Source organism: Aspergillus flavus, chromosome 1 (genome assembly GCF_009017415.1).
Source record: "Aspergillus flavus chromosome 1, complete sequence".
Lineage (NCBI taxonomy): Eukaryota > Fungi > Ascomycota > Eurotiomycetes > Eurotiales > Aspergillaceae > Aspergillus > Aspergillus flavus.
This window is the reverse complement of record NC_092406.1, coordinates 3,702,563-3,716,440: the sequence shown is the minus strand read 5'-3', so window position 1 is coordinate 3,716,440 and position 13,878 is coordinate 3,702,563. Positions and strand designations below refer to the sequence as shown.

Sequence of the window (13,878 nt, the reverse complement as noted above, 5' to 3'; positions counted from 1 at the left end):
GACATCATCACTGAACTCGGTATAGGTGCTGGATCATCGCAACTCAACCGGAGACATACCGTTCGTAGGCATATTGAGATCTGTAATTCTCGTTAGTGACACTCGCAGGAACGCGTAATTGCCAGAAGTTCGGAGTGCATACACAAGACCAGCTCGCAATTCGAATGTTTCCCCTTTTCTAGGCACCGCAAAGGCGCCGCGTATCCTGCTCATAGCCATCGTGAATGATATCGAGCTCCCGCAGCGAGGAACGAAGTCGGAATTACGTATGCAAGAGTGTCCTTGCGGACCACTGCGGGGAATTTGGCGGCGGCGAAAGGTTCAGGGATACCGTCGGTGGGTCGGGGATATGGCGTTTCAAATGACTGGAAGGATTAGGGTAGAATTAAAGCGTCATCCCCAAAGGCCCAGGTTATGGAAGAAAAGGGGGGAATGGGCGCAGTTGAGGGAGAGCGGAGAAGATGAGGTGGAAGTGGATTAAGGAAAGGGTCTCATCATGTGTCTGGACCCAAAAGTTGTCCACAAAACGCGGCTCTGCCTTTTTAGCATTTAAGCCCGCGGAGCTTAATTACCACCACTTCTCAGGAGTACTCCAGACCATATCACTTGGCATTGTACACTTCGACTGGTGTGATGGTATGGAAATTGGAATTGCTATATGTCCACGATCTCGTTAACCCTCTTATTAGGCAAACCTTCCTAATCTACGACGGTTATTCGTTGAGGCCAGAACGGAGGCCGAGGAGAATGAATACTCCAGAACTGCTGTGAGCTATCTATAACTCCAGAAACGGGCATTGAGTCGGAATACTAATCACGATCCATGCAGTTCTATAACCTCGTCCTCTTTATCTCTTCGGTCGCGGTCTTCAGCTTAGTCGCGCAACGTATGGGAGGGACAAAGACCGGAAAATGACGGACAACCGCAATAATCATAACTGTGAATTCTACTTTTGATTCCATGAAGGCATTAATACAGCAAGAACTCGGAATATTATTACACGGCAATCAACTGCTCCAGGCAGAAGCTGCTAAATATGCTCCACCACATAATGCGCCATCCGTCCAGCCATCAGTCCGTCTCCTCCCCGTCATCTTCTAAGAAGGCGAGGTGCTTGCGGCCTCGGTTTAAACGTCGTCCTGGTCGTCCGCTATCGCTCTCTTCGTCGGCACCGTCTTTACCGTACAGCTTTACCTCCTCTTGGCACGAGGCGACATCAGCTTGAAGCTCGCGCCTTTCTCTGATCTTCAAGGCTTTCCTTTCAGCTTCCTTTCCCTTGAATGGTCCCGTCATCCCTGCCTCCCTGAGCATTCCCTCAAGGTGTCCGATCTTTTCCTTGGATGTCTCATATGGAGCCAGCAGTCGCCACCAAAGTTTCCTGATGCCGCATTTGACCAGCAAATCTTGCAACTCCTTTATCTTCTTTTGGTCTGGGTCAAGGTCCGCGTCCTTCGCTTTAGCTGTGATCGTCTTCTTCTTCCCTTTCTGTGTTGAAGCTTCGGAACCGGCACTCTTCTGTCGCTTTCGGGTAGGCTTAGGCTCTTCGTCAAGAACCACTGACATTTCGCTCTCCGAGTCCTCTCCGCGGTCATTCTTAGATTCCTCAGCCTCTGATGGTGCGACATCATCTTTTTTTGGCTCTACGTCCCCCGAGTCATCTGACATCTGTTCTTTCGAAGGCTTCGGTTTCGAACTCTTTCCGGCAGTCGATTTTGGTTGTTTTTTAGCGGGCTTTTTCACTTCCTCCTCACTCTCATCATCTAGTGGTGCGCTGACTTCACTCTGGTCTTCGTGTTCTGGTGTATTCGTTTTCCTTCGCTTTCGCGATGTCTCAGCTTTGTCGGGTTTGGTCCTTTTAGCGGAAGAAGCCTTCTTTGCGGGAGGAGCAGGCTCCTCTAGCTCTTCATCCGACTTCGGTTCTTGCGCCCGCTTATCTTGTACCTCCTATGGACCCGTAACAATTAGCAAACGACTAACCCAATTGTACAACTACAAAACATTCCCAAAACATACCACTTCATCCTTGATTATCTGATCACTCTTTGACTTCCAAATGCTGCTCCCCTTAAAAAAGCCCTCCTCGACCCCGAGGACTTTCTCGGCAGCCATGCGCACCCGCTTAACCGTTAATTCCTCCATATTCCCCGATTTGTAAATCTTCGCGACGGTGTCGCGTAGAGCCTTTTCGAGCACATCATCGGAAGGGACCGAAGGCCCGACGGGTTCATCAGACTCGGACTCCGAATCGGATACTACACGACGTCGAGATGCCATCTTGTTCTTCACGCTTGCTCTTATTAAGTTCTTCGGGGATGAATTCGCGACTTTCGAATCGAACGCGGGCAATTCGCGACGCGACGCCAATTCCGAACTATCGGATAGTGCAGCTATAGATTTGTCGGTATCGCAAAACCAAGAAATCGAACTCGTAACAACGAATTGACTCGAACAAGTATTATCCGTCTATAGAAAGTACCTAGTAATCGTACACAAGCAACCAACTAAGTTAGCTCGGTCGTTGATGAACGGCGGGACATTCCTGTCCAGGCACCGGGAGTGGAAACCCGGGGAAAAGAATCAGCTGACAAAGCACTAATTTTATGCTTACTTTGGTTCCTGGAGGACAACCAGAAGGGCAAAGAACGGAGAAGAAAAGGCAAAATTCAAGAATATAACCCGGGGAGGATACCCATCTTTAATATCTGTGTACATACGTCCGAGGGATTGGAACTCCTCTTCCCTACGAACCTGACCATTCCCGTCAACCACGACGCACCTCCGCGGTATACCGAGCACCTCCGAAAAGCATCAGAGATACTACTCAGTTGATCGACGGCTGACACTCTCGTGAAGAGCAAACAAATCCACAATGTCAACCTCGGAATCACAACCCAGTCTACCGAAGAACCTATTCCCCCACCAAACACCCGCAGCCGCGAGCTCATCAACAGAGGAGACCAAAGATGCGAATGGAATGACGAAACTGCCCAACGGGGTCATTCTCGACAAAGATGGAAAACCGTACGTCTTTTACTCCCCTTCCATATCTACCCAAGCCCACTAACGAACGGAATCTAGATGTCGCCTCTGCACCTCCGCCGCATCCTGGCGCAACCTAACCAAACAAGCCAAAGCCCAAGGCGCAACCTCAACCCCAACAACCACAAAACCAACCCCCGAGTCAACTACCAGTACATCCACACCCCAACCACGAGACGACTGTCCCCCAGACGTAGAAGCGCTCGGTCGTTCAACATGGACATTCCTCCATTCCCTAACGGCATCGTACCCCGTGCAAGCGACGCAGGAACAACAGGGCGAGATGCGGACGTTCCTGAAGATATTCTCGCGCTTGTATCCGTGCTGGGTGTGTGCGGATGATTTCCGAAACTGGATGGCCGAGCCCAGTGGACGTAATGAGCCGCGGTTAAAGGGGAGAGCGGATTTCGGGACGTGGATGTGTGAGGCGCATAATGAGGTGAATCGGAAACTGGGGAAGAAGGAGTTTGATTGTCGGTTTTGGGAGGAGAGGTGGAGGACTGGATGGAAAGATGGGAGGTGTGATTAATCGATTGATTGATTGGTTGATTGATTGGTGGTATGGATGGTATGTTTATTTATAGATTTGTTAGAGTATAGATGGATTTGGATTTGTACGATAGTTTGCTGGCATGATCTCTCTACTCCACTGCGAATTGCAGGTATGGGGACGACTCTCTTCTCTGTGTATGTATACATGAACCATTCTTCTTCTTCTTCTTCTTCTTCTTCTTTATTTTTTCATGAACATCTTGAAGTTGCATTGCGAAAGTAGAAGTCAAGGTAATATAAAACAACGTCGCTGGGAAATTAGTGTAAACAGCAAATCCATACATCTAGTAAGCGGCTTTCCTTCCAGCCATGGGCGCCACCCTATCACCAAACTTCCCCCCACGTAAAAATATTCGCTTCATATGTTTTCACATTGGAGACAGAGAATTACATGACAGAGTATCTTCCGACTCCTTCATCTTTAATGTTGGCCCGGAACGTACAACCTTAATCCACTAGCCGGCGCACCGATCTCGGTCACGTCGGATATCCGACACACGGTGCCCTTATACTGTTCATGATACTTAGCGCCGGTGAAAGGATCCGACACGCTTGGGGAGCCGCTATAGATCGGTGAATGGGAAGCAGCGCAGATATCGAACTCGGCAAACTGGTCGAACTCGATGTCAATCTTATCCTGCGGGCTGCGCTCGCACTGAGTCTTGATCTTCTTTGCCTGTGTACTGGTCAGCATCTCGCCGTGTGAAATCAAAACCTTTGTCATCTGACTTACCTGATCAAGGAGCTTAGGGGAGCCACCGTTCGCCAACATCCGGTTGGCAAAGCTGAGGGCTGAGGAGTAATTCTTGTTGGCAAAGGCAAGCTTCATTGCTGCCATCAGTGCCAGCTGGCGATGCGCAACCTCCAGCTTGGGGATCGTGAAGTAAGCAGAAAGCTCGAGGCTTCTCTTGAGGTTTTCTGGGGTGTCGGTTCCAACAGAACGGCGCTCCAATTCGATCGACATCGCAAGGATGTATTCCCGAGCGGTCTCGATGATCTTCTTCGCCTGTTCAACCTCGGCCTCAGACGACACAGTGTTCACGAGGAGAGAGTGCAAGATGCCCTTGAAGATTCTCACGCCGTCCTCGAGCTTGTTAGCCCTCATCGCAGCGTAGCCTTCCTGCAGGTCTACGTTGGCAATGGTCTCCAGATCCTTCGCGATAACGGGGAGGACCTTGCGCGAGTCAGTCTCCTCAACAGTCCGGCGAACGTAGTTGACCAGGGGTGGCAGGCCGGGAGTTGCTGGGAGATAAGTCTTAGAGGCCTTATATACTTCCAAGAAACGTGGCTTGAGAGGCGCGAAGTTTACGGCGCCAACCTGGCGGTTGAGGAGCTGCATAGCGGTGTCAAAGGAGCCAGCGGCGACGTGGTCAGCGGCAAGAGGGGAGTTGCGAGCCCAAAGGTCGGCCTCAGTGCTGCCAGCACCCGCCTCAGCGCTGTCCACATTAACGAAGTCAACATCTTCCTCGACATTAATCTCGTCTCCCATGTCCCATCCAGCAACGTCCTCGTCCTCATCTTCAAGGTGCTCGCCGGCGGTCTCAGCCTCTTCCTCTTCCTCTTCAGCTTCAAAGCCAATAGCCGCAGCTTCATCATCCGCGCCAACCTCTCCGAGCAACGCCTTCTCGAACGACGAATGGGCAGCAGCCTTGACGGGCCAGTTCGACTTGAAAGTTGGCACGATAGGCTGGGGAACCTGGGGGATCCCGTCGCCCGTGGGCAGAGTGATCTGGTCTTCCGTGAGGCCGCAAGCCTCGAGGATGGACTCCGCCTCTTCGGTCAACCCATGGGTCTTTGCCGTCAAATACGCCAGAGGATCTACAAGCTGTTAGCGAGGCATTATGACGGAGATGCTAAATTGTGAACTTACAAAGATCGACCTCCTTGAACATCTGGATCCTATCCTCAACATCGCCACGGTAGATGGCGTTCTGGAACCGGGAAGTGAAATCACCACGATGTTCAGCAATCTTGGCCATTCGTCCAAGCTTCTCCTGGTCACCAGTGGCCAAGTAGAGGAACGACAGCTTGTCGAAGTTCCGCTGCTTTTGGTAGGCCATCTCCACTACCTGGTGGTTGCCATGGGCCAGAGCTTCCGTGCCAAGTCGGCTCCACAGATTGGGGCGGTCCAACTCTCTAGCCATCTCGACGGCAACGTCAAGGTTACCGCACTCCAGGGCGAGCTCGAAACGGGTCTGGGGGTCCTGCACGAACTGCAGCGCAATCTCTGGGTAGCCCTTCTTCTGCAGGTATGAGATGATGCTTTGACCGACAAGACTAGATGTCTTGATGATCTGGAGCATCTCATCATAGTTTCTCTTAACCAGCGCCAGCTTGAACCGGTACTCTGTAGGATCGATTTCCAGAATTCTGGGCTTGGCACTGCGGTCCAAGCAGTAGACGTTCCGGCCCTTGACCTTGACGAGATAAACAGTCTGGTCGAGGGTGCGGATAATGCCATTGTCACTATTACAATATCAGCATGTGTGCTTCATCACAACGAGGATCATACTTACCCATTAAGAAGAGAGTACTTAACGTGGTTCAAGGTGGAGTAGAGAAGGACGCCAGCGTCATCCCAGGCGGCGCTCTTGATACGAATCGTCTCGTGCAAGCTACTTACTTGCTCAAGGGATTTGGTGACAATCGTCACATTGTGTTTGCTGAGCAAAGCTGCATAAAGGCCATCGTTGGACCAGACAACGTATTTGACGCCGCTGACAGCCAACTCAGCCAACTGCTTCTTTTGTTGGATATCGAAAAGAGCGACGGTGGTGGGAGTGACAAAGAGTAGACAGCCGGTACCGCCAAAGTAGATATCGGTGGTGCCTGGAGGAGGTTTGATAGTCTTCGTAGTGGAGTTGCTCAAGTCCTTGATGTCCACCTGCTGGTTTGCTTGGTTGAAAACAGCGAATCGATTGCGCGCGACGAAGACAGCAGAGGAAGCTTGGCCACGTTTTACGTCGGTTGGTTCCACGGCACCAGTAGCATCCCTTGGGAGGTGAATCAGCTCGTACACGCCACCATCTGTTGGCGAAGTAACCAGGATAGCACGCTCAGCGGGGTTGTACGAGACCGTTCGTGGAGGCACCCAGGGAGCACCAAGCTTACGCAACGAGAGCATCGGCGGGGATTCGACATTCTTGGCGAAGTCATACGACTTGACATGCTTCTCCTTGGTAATGTAGAACAACTGATTCTGGTAAACCGCAGAAGCTGGCCTCTCGCGCTCCAACTTGAAAACCATGACACCAGTGTCGTGACCCGCGGCAAAGAGATTGATTTCGGGATGAGCAGCAATAACCCAGAAGCGATCCAGATCCCGCTTGAACGATTGGACCGAGGTTCTCTTATTCAAGTCCCATGCTCTGATTGTTTTATCTTCGCCGACGGAGAGGATCAGATCTTGGTGAGGGTGGAACAGACAGGCTGAGGCATTCTGGAAATGACCGCGACATGTATCGACTTCCCAGGCTTTGGTATCTATCGTGCAATGTTAGCGACCCTAATCACGCATGGAACGCGCTTAGTTATAACGTACCACTCATCCTCCATAACTTTATCAGGCGGTCGTCACCCGCGGAGACGATAAGGGGCAGAGTGGGGTGGAAGGACACCCAGTTGACTCCTCGGTCGTGGCCCTCCAAGACAAACTTCACAACTGCATCGGTGTTTCCGAACATGTCTGCCTGACTGGGGTTGGCCCGAGCCATCTGGTCTTCGAACGACATGGTCGTCGGCGCGGAGTGCTTCTTCCGCAGGCCCGAGATGTCCCAGATACGGACAGACTGGTCTAGGGAGGCGGAGGCAATCAAGTCCTCGGTTGGGTGAAATTGCGCGCACATCACATAGTGATTGTGACCCGTCATCGTACAGACTGAACACTTGAAGTCAGTTTGGTGCGGAATAGGTGGCCAGATGTCAACTTACTCAGTGACCGGTTCTGCCAGTTCCATATCCGGATTGTCTGATCGTCCGACGCGGAAAGGATCCAAGGGAGCTCGGGATGGAAGAACACTGTGCGCACATAGTCGAGATGGCCATTGAGTGTGAAAAGGCATCTCCGCGTTTGATAGTTCCAAACTTTGATCTTGTAGTCATCGCCTCCGGACACGAAGAGGGGTTGTGTAGGATGGAAGTCAATGCCTCGAACGGGGCCATCGTGTTCTTCGAAACGGTCAATGAGGGTTCCCATGCGATAATCCCATAGTTGGATAGTCGACGAGTGAAGCGATACTAAGATCCATGGCCTGGTTCCGTCAGGGTCAGCGGTGCTTGATTGCGACGCGTGGGAACTCAGTCGTGGACTAACCGCTTGGGATGGAAAGCGATTCCCTTCGCTCTGGAGGACTTCGACTCGAACTGTGTGGGATATGATGTTTAATAGTTGCCCTTGAAACTCCAGAGCCAGATCGCCGGGGGCATTGGAGGGGAGGACATACCTTAGTGAGCATGTTTGGGGAGGACTGCATCTTGAAGGAGAGTTGGCCGGAGCCGCACCATAGAGAAGCAAGCTCCGCACGCTAGATATAAAGAGATCACAAAAGCGACCACCTCATCCACTGCTACAACGGGCAGAATGGCAGAGGATCACGCAGGTAAGGTCGGGGAGCGTCTGGACTCGGGGACAGTCTGGACAACTAAACTAAGAGCGATGAGGCGGTAAACGTGGACTTATTGTGTCGCCCGCCGGAAGAGCCAATAAGCGAATCCCGTTGGCCAATGATGGGCCCCGGCGGTGAGAAGCTGCCAGGGGAACATCAATTGTCTTCCCGTACGGAGTATGGCACTACAACTTACACTGTTTTCGTATTAGAAACAATTCCATGGCAACCATTGATTCCCATATTGGATCTCTATGAAAATGGACTAGATGTTTATACCGACCTTTTCGGGGGCACAACCCACCTATTTCCTCCTTGAGGATGTGATCCCAAATGGATCCCTCACCATTCCCCAGACTCTCCCCGCCGAAGAACAACCGTGGGCGCCTCTCCACTAACACACATCATAGGTACGACTCAGGGCAGTAACGTCTTCAGTTCCAATTAGTCACTCTGCAGAATATTCTCGAATGAAATGCATACGTCAACCCAATACTTTGAAGCCGAGCGATGTCCTGTACTTTATCTTTCTTTATTTGGCATGACTACAATATATCCCATTCAAGACGTTCTTATCCTGGACTTGGGCTAGCGTGATATGGATGCGATGTCTGGAATTTACGACACTGCTTCTGGACCATTCCAAGCCTCCACAATGTCAGATAATAAACAAGAATCTACACCATCCCAACAAAGTCAGAATACAAGCAATGCACCAGAGGATCCTTTAAGTCGGAACTCCGATCAGAACGCTCCTATTGTGATACAGCCATATGCTGTTGAGGAGCCGGAGGAGGAACCTCCCCCTGTATCTTCCAAGCCTACTATTTTGTTTCTTCCAGGGCCCAATTCCGAGTATTGGCAAGCCGAGCTGGTGGACTCAATGGAGGATCTACATTGTGAATCTGACAATAGTATCACCAAGCCGATGTCAAGATATAACCGAGGCAAGAAAAGGAAACCGTCCAGCACGGCTCCCGAGTATTTCCAAGTATTCCAGAAACAAAGCCCTGGAATGCCACAAGCTCGACGACACGAAGATGGGCCGAATCTTAAACAAAGAAAGCTACGCAGAAGAACGAAGCAGTCCAACGAGGCTTTGGCCAGTCCGGCAAGCGGCCTTTCGGATGTCGGACTGAGCGAGTTAGAATCTTCGGAGAGTTTCTGTTCAAGATCTCCATCGCATGGCGCCAATTCCAATCAAGAGACTACTCCATCGGAGCAGATGGATCTAGATTGAGAAAAGACCACGAGGAGAATCGTTGACATCACTACTCGCTTTCCAGATCTCGATCGCTGAGGTCACGTGCCCGTAGACTTGCTTGAGCTGCGCTAGTCCGGAAAAGGATGCTGGCATGGATGACGTCAGACGGTCCTCATCGTCGGCTGCCCACTTGAGGGAGCAGCACAAGTCGCATCTCTCGGGTCGAGACCCGCCTCGTAGCTTGTCATCTTTCAATTATCCCTTTTTCCTGACATCCTATCATCCAATTGGACCCTCCATCTTTAAATTGAATCGTTACTTGACTCACAATGGCCGCGACTAGGACTTCGACGCGCCAAGCTGCACAGAAGGCGAAAGAAGCCATATCAGCCGGTCCCGACACGAAGAGCAAGGGTGGAGCGGGCGCAAAGCGTAAGGAAGCTGCGCATAAAGGTCCCGAGCCGAAGAGGAGCAAGAAGGATGACAAGAAGGCTGCGCGGGATGAAGACAAGAAGGTGGAGGAGCGAAAGGAAGATGCGGAAAAGCATGTAAAGGAAAAGAAGGAGGAGCATGGTGAACAAGAAGCAGAGGGAGAGAAGGCTCAGCCGGTTGAGGAGCAAGTAGAGGGAGAGAAGGCTCAGTCGAATGAGAAACCAGAAGTGGAAGAGAAGGGTCAACAGAATGAGGAGCCAGCGGAGGGCAAGAAGGAAGAGCCTGGAGAAGAGCAAGCAGTGGGGCCAAAAGAAGAACAGAAAGATGAGCAAGTAGAGGAAAGCAAGGAAGAGCACGGGAATGACAAAAAAGATTCACAGGAATCAAAGACTGAACAGGCAAAATCTGCCGACGGTAATAACTCTTGTACATGTTTCAAGTGGCATAATACTGACGACGCGTAGACCAAGAGAAGCCCGCTGCGGATGGGGTCGAATCTGGGATCCAAAAATCGAAGGAAAGAGAGGAAGCCGTTCCTTCGAATATACTCGAGAAAGGCGTGATCTATTTCTTTTACCGACCCCGTGTTAACGTGTCCGAACCAAATAGTGTGGATGACGTTGCCCGAAGCTTCATTGTACTCCGTCCAACTCCTTTAGGGGCCTCCCTGGATCAAACGCAGGGGTCTTTAGAAGCTGGCGCGAAGTGTCGGCTGATGCTATTGCCCAAAAAGAAGTTTCCAACGAGCGGGAGAGAGAGAGACATGGGTTTCGTCGAGAAGGCTGGACAGACGATGAAAGAGCTCCAGGAGAACTTCATTGCCGGTGAGAAATATGAAACCTCGACTCGTGGCGAACGCACTGTGCCGGAAGCCAAGCCGTATGCAGAAGGCGTCTATGCGATCACATCCACCAAGCGAGCCTCGCACCTGGCGTACATTTTGACTATCCCCGGGGAGATTGGCCCTCTCCAGGAAGACTTTGGTCTTCACGCGCGCGGCAGCTGGATTGTGCAGTCGAAGAACCCGAAGTATCCCGGCCCTTCCTCTGCGCAACTCCCAAAGGACCCTGAGTACCCTGAAAGGTTTGTCCAATTCCATCTATCGTCCCTGAACTCACGACTGACTTTGCTGGGTAGTGTCCGCGAAAAGTTTCAGGATTACCGCTGGGCGCCATTGACACCTGAGTTCATCGACTATCCGAACGCCCAGTTCCTAATGATCGGTGAAGCTACAGATGATCTGGGAAAGGCTGCTACAGCCGAGTCTGACGGCAAGCGGTCTGAGGAGGTGCAGCCTGGGGAGGAATTGGAGAAGTTGGAGGGCGAGAATGAGGAGAGAGTTGACTCATTGAAAGGTAAGGGTACCATGGGTTCTATGTTGAACTATGTACTAATGTTTGACCAGGTGATGATGCTGTATACAAAGATCTGGGGCTGGATGCGGGCAAGTATCCTAAGGTGCCAACGACTTGGGCAAGTCAGTAGTTCACTCGGGGACGAGTATATTTGGTGGGTGAGGGATCAATGTATGATAGTATGCATGAATACCAAAATAGGAGTAACGATCAAAATATGCCTGGTTATTTTGTTACTAGTAGCATATGGAATTGAGTCCTACTGGTATAATATGTCAGGGATAGAATGTCCAAGCCACGATCTTAGGGCTATATGGTGTTTTGGTCGAGTGGTAAAGAGATAATATAGAAACGAGCTATATCTGCTAGCTAACTACGCCACCCCCAATATCAACCAGATCAAGAATGCAATCTTGTTATTCCACCAATCTGGTTTATGAAGCTATATTAAAATCTTGACTCGGTAAGTCTACTACGAAGGTGGCGATGCGATCTAGTTTCATGTTAAAATTCTTCGAAACGGTTCAGCTCTCGGCATACCCTCGAACCCGGTTATCAACTGGAGATCATCACAAAGTCAGGGAGATATATGCTTTAGATAGAGTTTGAAGGCTGTATTTAGGGCCTAATCCAGGGATGACGAGTGAACAAGGCACATAGATCAGATCACTCTTCGGCATTTGTTCTGGAATACCTCCACTTCCAGCCGATCACCCCTGTAAAAGCCCTAATGCAACGTTAGTCAATTCCCGACATTGGTGAGACGAGAATCCTGAAAACAGACATGGAATCGAGATAGCTTCATTAATGTAGTAATGTTCTGGAACAAATCTTGTCCGGTTGAGTAACAGGCTGAACATGAAACACAACGGCGCGTCTCAAAAGGGACCCTTGTATCGACTCAAACTCCACACTATCAGACCATCAGATTCTTCAAGGATATATAAAGACCATAAACTACACATAGACATGTCACTTAACCATCTCAATAAATATCTCAATCATATACACAGATCACCAATTTCCACTCCAAAATGCACGTCCTCAGCATCATCCTCCCTCTATACCTAGCCCTCCCCACCACAGCAGGGTCCCTCAAACCCCGCGCAACATACACAGACTGCACCGACTCCCAAAAACAACTCATCTCAGCCGCAGTGACAGACGCCGGCAAAATGGCCTCAGCAGGAGCCTCCAGCCTCCGCTCCAACAGCGCCAGCTCCCTCTTCCAAACCTTCTTCAAAACCACCGACTCCAGCGCCATGGACCAAGTAGCCAGTGCCCTGGAAAAGATCGCCGAAGAAGCATCCCAGCCCGGCGGCGGCGTGGTCACCTACTCCTGTTCCCCTGGTAGCATCAGTTGTCAGTCGGGGGGCTTTACCACGACCGGGTATGCGAGCACGGACGGCACGAATGGGCAGGTGAATACCTGTCCCGCGTACTTTGATTTGCCGGCGAGTTCGGATGATTGTACGGTGTTGGATCAGAGGACGTCGGCGTTGCATGAGCTGGGGCATACGAAGGGGGTGCTGGGGAATGAGGTTTATGGGTATCAGGAGATTATGAACATTGATACGCAGACGGCGTTGAGTAATGCGGAGAGCTATGCCTTTTTTGCGAAGTGTGAGTTTTTTTTTTCTTTTTCCTTTTTTTTTTTTTTTTTTTTTTTTTTTTTACTTTGGTTTGTTGGTTTGGGAGAGTTCGGATGATGTCGAATGGAGGTCTGGTAGATGCTAACTCGATATAGCTGTGTTCCTTGGTTGTGGAGGTCAATCTGGTCAATCTGGTCAGTCCGGGCAGTCTGGTCAGTCTAGCCAATCTGGCCAAACCGGTAAAACCGGCTCATCCGGATCCAATTCAGGTGGCTCAAGTAGCACGCCTAAAACAAGTGGCACAACAAGCTCAAACAACCCGAGTGGCTCCAACCAAAAGGGGCCCTCAAGCCCATTAGGAGGTTCAAGTAACACAGGAAGTTTGGGCAACATGGGAAGCCCATTCGGAAACTCCGGCAGTCTGACTGGCCCTGGTAGTTCGATGGAAAGTTCGAGTCCATATGGCAGCTCAGGAAGCCCATTCGGAAACTCAGGCAGTCTGACTGGCCCTGGTAGTTCGATGGAAAGTTCGAGTCCATATGGCAGCTCAGGAAGCCCGTATGGAAGCCCAGACAGTTTGACTGGCTCTGATAGTCCAATGGGAAGCTCATACGGAAGCCCATATGGAAGCTCGGATAGTCCCACTGGCTCTGGTAGTCCGATGGGAAGCTCATACGGAAGCCCGTATGGAAGTTCAGGCAGTCTGACCGGCCCTGGCAGTTCGATGGAAAGTTCGAGTCCATACGGCAGCTCAGGAAGCCCGTATGGAAGCTCGGATAGTCCCACTGGCTCTGGTAGTCCAATGGGAAGCTCGATGGACAGTCCATACGGTGGCTCAAGTGGCATGGGGAGTTCATTTGGAAGCGAAAACAGTATGGGGGAACAGGGAAGCTCCATGGAAAGTCCACCGAGTGTGATTGATTCGGGGAGCCAAGACAGCTATGGTGGCATGGGAAATTCGGATAGCTATGGTGGCTCAGATAGCTATGGTGGCATGGGGTACTAAACTCCAAGATTGCGTGTTATGCAAGACAACTGCAGCACGAGAAGGTATGAAGATCAAGTGTGGGCATGGTTGTTATCCATCAGGTGTGTTTTT

At 50.9% G+C, this 13,878-nt stretch overlaps 7 protein-coding genes across 7 annotated transcripts; 5 read left to right on the top strand and 2 right to left on the bottom strand.

The window, feature by feature from the left end:
* Positions 1-1,072: 1,072 nt before the first annotated feature.
* F9C07_1372 (putative transcriptional regulator) lies at positions 1,073-2,713 on the bottom strand (the record flags this gene model as incomplete). Its single annotated transcript, XM_041288220.2, has 3 exons — positions 1,073-1,945; positions 2,015-2,372; positions 2,610-2,713. 3 exons carry the CDS (start codon positions 2,711-2,713, stop codon positions 1,073-1,075), a joined length of 1,335 nt encoding a protein of 444 aa, XP_041140618.2.
* Positions 2,580-3,831, top strand: F9C07_2279623 (putative FAD dependent sulfhydryl oxidase Erv1). Its single transcript, XM_041288234.2, has 2 exons — positions 2,580-3,022; positions 3,080-3,831. The coding sequence occupies exons 1-2, from the start codon at positions 2,871-2,873 to the stop codon at positions 3,567-3,569; spliced, it is 642 nt and encodes a 213-aa protein (XP_041140619.1). The 5' UTR covers positions 2,580-2,870; the 3' UTR covers positions 3,570-3,831.
* A 182-nt stretch (positions 3,832-4,013) lies between these two features.
* F9C07_1370 (putative coatomer subunit alpha) lies at positions 4,014-8,064 on the bottom strand (the record flags this gene model as incomplete). The annotated part of the gene is made up of 8 exons (XM_041288221.1): positions 4,014-4,268; positions 4,326-5,410; positions 5,463-6,058; positions 6,109-7,075; positions 7,134-7,469; positions 7,523-7,842; positions 7,905-7,954; positions 8,035-8,064. The coding sequence occupies 8 exons, from the start codon at positions 8,062-8,064 to the stop codon at positions 4,014-4,016; spliced, it is 3,639 nt and encodes a 1,212-aa protein (XP_041140620.1).
* A 250-nt stretch (positions 8,065-8,314) lies between these two features.
* On the top strand, positions 8,315-8,625 carry F9C07_1369 (uncharacterized protein; the record flags this gene model as incomplete). The annotated part of the gene is made up of 2 exons (XM_071508028.1): positions 8,315-8,575; positions 8,607-8,625. One exon carries the CDS (start codon positions 8,315-8,317, stop codon positions 8,513-8,515), a length of 201 nt encoding a protein of 66 aa, XP_071365850.1. The 3' UTR covers positions 8,516-8,575; positions 8,607-8,625.
* A 178-nt stretch (positions 8,626-8,803) lies between these two features.
* On the top strand, positions 8,804-9,436 carry F9C07_1368 (uncharacterized protein; the record flags this gene model as incomplete). The annotated part of the gene is made up of 1 exon (XM_041284024.2): positions 8,804-9,436. One exon carries the CDS (start codon positions 8,804-8,806, stop codon positions 9,434-9,436), a length of 633 nt encoding a protein of 210 aa, XP_041140621.2.
* A 293-nt stretch (positions 9,437-9,729) lies between these two features.
* On the top strand, positions 9,730-11,317 carry F9C07_2228159 (uncharacterized protein; the record flags this gene model as incomplete). Its single annotated transcript, XM_041288235.1, has 4 exons — positions 9,730-10,246; positions 10,297-10,915; positions 10,970-11,187; positions 11,238-11,317. 4 exons carry the CDS (start codon positions 9,730-9,732, stop codon positions 11,315-11,317), a joined length of 1,434 nt encoding a protein of 477 aa, XP_041140622.1.
* Positions 11,318-12,221: 904 nt separating this feature from the next.
* On the top strand, positions 12,222-13,785 carry F9C07_1366 (uncharacterized protein; the record flags this gene model as incomplete). The annotated part of the gene is made up of 2 exons (XM_071508024.1): positions 12,222-12,810; positions 12,935-13,785. 2 exons carry the CDS (start codon positions 12,222-12,224, stop codon positions 13,783-13,785), a joined length of 1,440 nt encoding a protein of 479 aa, XP_071365849.1.
* Positions 13,786-13,878: the final 93 nt, after the last annotated feature.

Excerpts from the sequence above, each read along its gene's own strand:
- F9C07_2279623 (XM_041288234.2), top strand. The coding sequence starts at position 2,871 with ATGTCAACCTCGGAATCACAACCCAGTCTACCGAAGAACCTATTCCCC. Across the intron at positions 3,023-3,079 it reads CTCGACAAAGATGGAAAACC|ATGTCGCCTCTGCACCTCCG; the intron begins GTACGTCTTTTA and ends AACGGAATCTAG.